The sequence below is a fragment of the Tupaia chinensis genome, unplaced genomic scaffold, assembly GCF_000334495.1.
Source record: "Tupaia chinensis unplaced genomic scaffold, TupChi_1.0 Scaffold146079_1, whole genome shotgun sequence".
In the NCBI taxonomy this organism is placed as follows: Eukaryota; Metazoa; Chordata; class Mammalia; order Scandentia; family Tupaiidae; genus Tupaia; species Tupaia belangeri.
This window is the reverse complement of record NW_006205935.1, coordinates 414,839-422,735: the sequence shown is the minus strand read 5'-3', so window position 1 is coordinate 422,735 and position 7,897 is coordinate 414,839. Positions and strand designations below refer to the sequence as shown.

The 7,897-nt window shown below is 37.6% G+C and overlaps 1 protein-coding gene across 1 annotated transcript in view; it reads left to right on the top strand.

Annotated features, from left to right (window-relative positions):
• MALRD1 (MAM and LDL receptor class A domain containing 1) overlaps positions 1-7,897 on the top strand; it is a 400,826-nt gene that overhangs the window by 59,934 nt on the left and 332,995 nt on the right. The window contains exon 5 of the mRNA XM_014584241.1: positions 6,877-6,973. Within this exon, the coding sequence (XP_014439727.1) occupies positions 6,877-6,973 (97 nt within the window). The remainder of the gene's footprint in view (positions 1-6,876; positions 6,974-7,897) is intronic.

The window sequence follows — 7,897 nt, the reverse complement described above, 5'->3', positions numbered from 1 at the left end:
TATTGAGGTTTTTTTTTTTTTTGGAGAGATTTTCACTGTAGGGCGCGTGCGCTCGCCAGACAGACAGAGAGAGACATAGAGACAGAAAGCGAGAAATCACCCCCCAGGGGGGATGGTCACGCCGCAATCCCTTCTCCTTCATTCTCCTCTTGGGATCTTGGGTACGCACGCACACGCGCCCGGCGTGAGTTTTAAGCCACTGGGTCCAGGACATGAACCGCGGTCGACTACTTGGGAGTCCAGCGACATAGCCATTACGCCAACTGCTGGTTCCCAGCTATATTGAGTTTTAAATTCAGTTATTTCGAGTGAGTGAGAAGAAAAGGATGGACAGATGAGTGGGATCTCTGTTTTAACTCTTGAATTATAAAATGTAAGAATGGCTTATTTTCTTGGTTGATCTGTCATAAGATCACTATAACTTGGAACTTTCAAACTTAGATAAGCTAAGTGAGGATTTAAAGCTGGTTAAAAGAAAAGTCACTTAGCAATGGACGAAGGACAACTAGACAGTGTCATAAGGGAAACTGTGGTTGGAAACACAATTCTGTGGTTTGAGACTTTGTACTCTATTTAAGTTCAGTATTGGTGTTTGCTAAGGGGAGGAAGCTTCTTAAGCCATCAGGCATTTAAGCCTTTCTATGAATGATTGATTTATTTAATTAGGGAAGATTTGTTTGGAACACTTGGGATCCATTAGACACAAAGCAGGGGAGGTGCCAACCACCATGTTAAGAGGAGATCTTTGAAAGGGCCTTTGGTGCTTCTAGGCCCTGAAAAAGTTGGGGGTTTGGTAATTAGTGGTTTGCAGAGAAAGTCCCCCTCCCATCCCAGCACCAGTAAAACATCTAACTTGCTGCGGATGTTCAGGGACTATTTATCACTGGAGAAGTTCCTAGTTTACGTGTTATACTTCTCTTCTCACTCCCATGCTTACCTGTCTTTTCTTAACAAGAACAGAAGAGAGTCGAGATTGCTTTCGTGGGAATTGAGTCACACAGACTTGATGTTAAAGTAGAGCTTGCTGAAGTTCCTTCTCCCTCCATGCTTTTGCAGTCGCTGAGATGGGAATCCCATTTAGGTGTGTGCTTTGTCATCACACATCCTCTCTGTCTTTGGAACAAAGCTGATGTTAAAGGATCTTCAATGACCTTTGCCAATGTATATGCCCTCTTAGAGCTAACTATCCCTATCTTTAGGTCCTGTCCCTACCAGTAGTGTAAAGGACATTTGGATGTTGACCTGAGCTGGGGTCTGCTGGATCTTGTCAGTTTAATCTTCCAAAATAACCTCTTTGGTTTCCCCAGTTGCTCATTCCCCCATGGCACATTGTAGGGTTTCATGATTAAATGTGTGCAGTCCATTAATAGAAAACTTTAAAGTCCAGAATGTCATCTCCAAGGGAATTCAGCTGAAGCTGAGGCAGTGAGGTTATTCACTCGAGTGCTTTAAAGGCTGCAGTGGCTTCCAGGAAAGCAGATGCATGTGCAGTATATTAATTTGTTTCCCAAAATACTTTATAGCTGATATGCAAACAGTGCTTCTGCCTTAAAGGCTTTGTAAAAATTAGGAGGCCATATGACTCTGAGGATCCTTGGCTGCACCAATCTTTTAAGATCACAGGTGTAGTTTAGTTCTATCCTGTCAGCAAGTGAGAAGTTGTTCATTTGCTTCAGTTTGGAGGATTGGGGGGTGCGGTCACAGAGATGTGCTGTGTCTAGAATGCAGCCTGCCACTCTCTAGTATCTGGTTTCTGAAAAGCTGTTGTGAGAGGCTTATTGAGAGGGAATTTTGTAATCAGTGTCTCCAAACAATATCTGCTGCCTCATCAATTTATAAGCCTGTGAGAATTATTCTGTTTTCTGCAGTTTCCCCTTCGTGCTGACTTCTGATAGTTGAAAGCCATGCATACTTTCTTTAGAAATATCCAAATAGATTTCACTCCCAGCTGGATCCCAGCTTAGCATGAGTCTTTGAGAAAGCCTCAGGGAGCTGGCTCTCACCTGGGAGCTTTATCAGTTTCATCTGTAATAGTGGGTCTAGGAAGCATGTTAATTTCTGGGGGAACACTGCTACATAAATAAGGCATGATGTTTATCCTTTTAGCTAAGGAACAAGGTAACCTTTTAAAAAATTCTGAAGATGTTTAAGGAATAGCAACAACTAGCATTAATTGAGTCTTTCAACAGGGAAGGCACTGTGTTTGGTCCTTTGTGTGTGACTCTTAACAACTTAACAAAAATCCTCTGAAGTATATCCTTCCACCCTGAGTGTTCACATGGAGATTATGAGTTTTGCAAGAGTTGAATAACCTGCTAAATCCCATTCCAGATTACAGCCTAGGGTGGACTGATTGCAGATCTCAATCACTTAGGCATTGAGCCCTAATAATTTTTTTTTATCATGTTAAAGCATTACAGGGATTTAGTAGATATTAGGGGAAAAAACAACCTCCAGATTTGTTCAAATTTATTCCATATAACTCATTAAATATTGTTTTGTCTGCTGTGTTAGAAAAATCAACAATGTTAGGCATTGCATACTGCTAATAAATTGAGTCACATTTTTCAAAATTGTAGGCATAAGCAATTTTCCTATTGTCCTTAAATGTTCAAGGAGGCAGAAAAAAAAAGTAAGCTAGACTACAACTCATTGAATAACAATAGAAATTTAGTCCCTAATTCAAGGGAAGTCTCCCCCCCTCCTTCACAACTTTTTTTGCCTTTTTTTTTTTTTAAATTATTCTTGAAGGGAGCTTTTGAATTGGTTTTATGGTAGGAATATTATATTACTAAGTGTATCACTGTCTCTAGTTTTCAAGTTGAATGTTTGGATAGTTAAACTAAAAGACCAGTATCTGAATTATAAAAAAGATAGCATTTTTAATATGGTATTATTTACTTGTCATTTCTGTGATAGTTCATTTAGAAATGATCGAGAGTTCCCAGTAACCTCCTATTCAAAAAGAATAGTCTTTATTAACAAGGAGCTGCTTGCAAAAATAATAAATTATTATCTTAATTTAAAAAGCTCTCCTACTCTTTTCAAAATTGTAATCCAAGGTATTTTTACGTTTAAAGTATACACACATGCATTTAATGCCATAAGGTGAAAGAGAGGGAGAGAGAAAGAAAAAGATTAAGAAAGAGAGGGAAGCAACCCCCATTGGGTCCTGGTCATACCACCATCATTTTTCCATCAGTTCTCTCTCCAGGAAGGATACTGAACATGTGCTCAAGAACCTAGCATGTCACCATCAGGGCTGAGATTTGCACGCTTAGTTGGTCACATGGGTCCGGCTTCCTCTGCACAATGCTTACCTGCTGCATTATGGCACTGCCCCCATTTTAAATTTTTAATTCAAGATTGTTTACTATCTGAACAAATGTAGCAAAAAAAATTGCTGTCATCTTTTTGTGTTTCTAAGGTTTGCTTGGAAAAATAAATGGAATATACACTCCTAATTTCTTTTTAAAACTTCTAATATGACAGTTCTTGGACATGAAGTTATTGATGTCACCCAAATGTTTTCTGTCCATTATCTATCTTCTATCACAGTTTCCTCTAGCACTTCAATCAAGTGGCTTTAGTGCTATGGCCTGGCCTCTATCCAGAGGTCATCTTCTCTCAAGATGTTTGGAGCAATGGGAATTTATCTCATGCTTACTCTTGCGCAAATGCACTTCTTCATTATTACCAAACATATAATTAGCTTCTGTCTCATAATCTGCTTTACTCTTGCTACTTTGTTTTTCTTTATTTTTATTTCCCCAAAACCTCCAAAATGAGGTATATGGTTAGAAAAGATCTTTGCCAAAACTTTGTAGAAAGCAACCAATGTTAGATATTTCACTTTTTTTAAAATACATATACTAATACAGCCTCTGACCATGGCCCTCCCCTAGAACCTAGTTCTTTTTCATCAGCCTGGAGTTCCATATTCATTACCCAAGTTTTTCAGATCCTAACCCAAATCCCTGGAAATCCTTTTGTCTGAATTCATTTAATTAGACTAGTTAGTTATCCCTGATGGGTCTTGTGTTTTGTACTCACAAAGACGGTTAACAAATTTTCCTACCTTTTCATAAGTAGTTCTTCCCTTAAGAAAAATGTTTTCTCCTGGGCTCCAATGGCAGCCAATTTCACAATAACCTTCTTTAGTTATACCAAGTTAACATGTAGTTTAACTGAATTAAATACAATTAGAATATCTATTGCAAACTTGAATGAGGAAAGAATTAAGCCAAGAGGTTAAATTTACAAATTTCTTCTATAAATGAGGCAGGAAGCTAAGGGGAGTGGAAATAGGAATAGAAAGAAAATAAGGCTTACTAGGCCTTCTCTGATTGGATATGAAACTGGGGCGAAAGGGACGGTGAAGGTCATTTTGGAGTTTTGAGCATTAGAAAGTAGCAGTCTTCTGATATCATTGCCAAAAAATGAGAGTGAGTTGAGAGGTCTGACTGGAAGAGAAATAATAGCCTATCATGAATTGAAAATGACATGCGTCAACTGAGTAAAAATGTCCAGAAGAGGGACCAGCACATGGTGTCATGGTTATGTTGTTGGACTCCCATGTGGTCGACTGCAGGTTTAGCACTGGACCCAATTGCTTAAAACTCATGCTGGGTGTATGTGTGCATGCATACAGAAAATCCCGAGAGGAGGAAGGAAGAGAAGGGACTACGGTGTGGCCATCTGCTCCCCTGAAGAGTGTGTGTGTGTGTGTGTGTGTGTGTGTGTGTGTGTGTATGTGGTTTCTTGCTTTCTGTCTCTCTGTCTCTCTCTCTCTGTCTCTCTGGTGAGTGCATGCACCCTATAGCAAAAATCTCTCTTAAAAAAAATAAAAATGCCCAGCAGAATGCAGAGACATGGGAGGAGAGCTCAGGAGAGAGAGCTCGCCACATTCCAGCTGAAACCCTAAACATGAGTGAGGTTTTGTGGGGAAAAGGTATGGAGGGAAAATAAAAGAGACTGGTGATGTAGTTAGTGTTTATTTCTACTTTTCTTTTTAAATATGGCAACTGCAGGCATATTCATAACTCTGCACAAACCAGGGAATATATATGCACATATGAAAATGCTTTCAAGAACAATAAAACTTTCATTTGTAGAGGATACGTTTTCATCTACATATACTCTTAATATACTAGCTCACATTTTAATGGCCCTGCTATGAAATAATAGCTAGCATTTAGTACTAACATTTAATACTGCTGTTTTACATATAATAATAACTCATTGTTCTTTGTATGAACCTTATCTCATATGTTATTATTTGTATCATTATCACTTTACTAAGAAGAAAACCGAGGTACAGAAATGTTAAGTAAGATCTCCAAAGTTCCATTGATATTAATTACCTTATGTCTCATAATCTGCTTTAATTTTGCTACTTTGCTGTTCTTCTTCTTTTTTATTTCCCCAAAGCTTCCAAAATGATGTGGATGTTTGGAAAAGATCTTTGCCAAAGCTTTAAAGGAAACAACAAATGTTACATATTTCACTTTTCTTAGAAGTACCATTACCATATATGAATACAGCCTCTGACCATGGCCCACCCCTAGGACTTAGCTTTGGGATAGCTGGGCATAGGTGGGATCTAAACCCAAGTAGTTTGGTTCAAAATAAACACTTGAAATGATTATGCTATACTGCCCTCCTATAACACCACCCCTACTGGATAATCTTTGACAGGATTTTCCAACGTGGTCCTGCTTTATATGTAGTCAATGTTTATCCTGTTTTGTGTGAAGAAAGTAAGACCTTCTGAGGGCTGCATCTTGGCAGGTTGTCCATAATTTGTGGGTGTTTCTCATTGGATTTTTAATAGAGTGGTAGATAGCATCTGGTTTGAAAGGAAATATATTAGTATGGCATGTTGTATAGGGAACACAGCAACAGAAAAATAATCTGCAGTGGTTTACTGCATCCATACCAATTATAACCAAAAAAGCAGTGTTGACTTTTTGAGAAATGAAATGTATATATTATAAAGAAAACTGAACAAAGCTCATGTAAGATAACATAGCCATGAATGACATCTCAACCTCTTTGGTCTTTATTAGTGATGATAGGTTAATACTCTCTACCCACATATCACTTTTCTATTGATTTAGGTAATTAGAATATTGGAGAGTGGCTTCTTTCTAGGTTTCTCAGGTTAGTCATATCAGAGTATTTCTTCTTGGTGCAGACTCAGCTGACTCCACATCACAATGTAACATTCCATCATTATAACAGTAAGTCACTAGAGAACCATTTCCAACCAATGTCCCAAACTATGTTCAGATAGTGGCAGAAAATGTGCCAGAGGATAGTACAAGAGTATCCAGGCAAGGCTGTAATAAAATATTGAGAACCAGAGGTAAAGATGGGACACAGCTGGAAAAGGCTCTGAACCAGAGAACATGATGGAACATGGGTGCAACGCTGGTACATATGAGGGATCTTCAAAAACTTCATGAAATAAAGTACCTTGTGCCAAAGCTACGTATTTCCAAAATTTTGGGCACCAAAGTAATCTTGTACTTTAATTCCATTTTTTTGGTATGAACTTTTGGAAATCCTTTCATAGTAGATACTATGAACACATACGAACTAAACACAGAAGATGGTTGTGGGTGGAAACTAGGGTAGTGTTGCTTCATTTCACAAACATGTTACCTAGCATGTGCTAGACGTTTGACGTACAGCAATGATTATGCATTTTCTTGGGGGTGTTTGCCTTGATCTCTTTCTGCATGGAAAGGGATGGTCTCCCCAGTGCTTCTAAGGAGGGACATGTTTTTCATTTGTAGGCTCTCTTCTGTAAGACTGTGACACATTGATATTCCTTGCTTTGTGTTTTTGTTTTGTGTCACTTTTCTTGTGCAGGTTGTTTTTCAAGGTCAAATGATTTCAACTCATGAACAAGATGCAGTCATAGCCATTGATGATATATCATTCAGTTCAGGGTGCTTGCCTGCAAATGGTAAGAACTTGTGCTTTTTGGTCCTTATTTTGTTTATAATAAGTTCATGGAATTTAAACATTGTAATGACTTTAATCTGGTGTTTCTTTTTGCCTGATATTTTAGTGTGGGATATGGGATAGTTTTTATTGTTCTAATCTGTTGAATAAGAGTGACTACATCTATATGAAAAGTGAAGACAGACTATTTTCCATACTAATGATGCCTCAAAGAACTGAATAGGATAATTCGGTCTCAGGCATAAAACCTGTGGCGTTTACATTAGCACGTTAAATCTTAAAAAGAGAAGTCTGTGCCTTCTAGGAGACTGGGAAGAAAATTGATCTCCATAGACTTAAAATTGTCTTCTTGGAGAATTAGTTTGGTTTTTCTGCTGTGAGACACAAAATGGAATGAGATAGTAATTATAGTCTATTGTCTATTCAGACTGAAACAAAAACATTGATAAACCACATATACCTAAAAAATTGTTGTGTCATTCTCTTGATTACATTAAATGAATACTATTCAATGCCCCATTCAATTGTTTGCAATAGAAAAATTTAATATTAAAATAACACTTTGGTTACAATAAAATACTCAATTTAATTTAGTAATCCAATAATAATCTGGCATATCTAAACATATCAACGTTTTGTTTCATTTAAAAATTTGTATTATATTGTTCTATGATATAATAGTGCAGATAGTTAATTCACATAGAGGAATTCATGGTTCTAATTTGATACAAAGCTATGGTAGTTGTAGTAAATAATATTTCAAGACAAATAGAGGTATGTTGGTCTTCCTGAAAGAGGTCAGGGAATCTTGATAAAGAGGCTCTGTATTGTACTTGGATTTTAAATGCTGTTCTTGCTGGTATAATAGAGCTTACAGCTTGCCCAGACCAAGACAGGGTTTTATAGGAGCTGGTTACAGGATCTT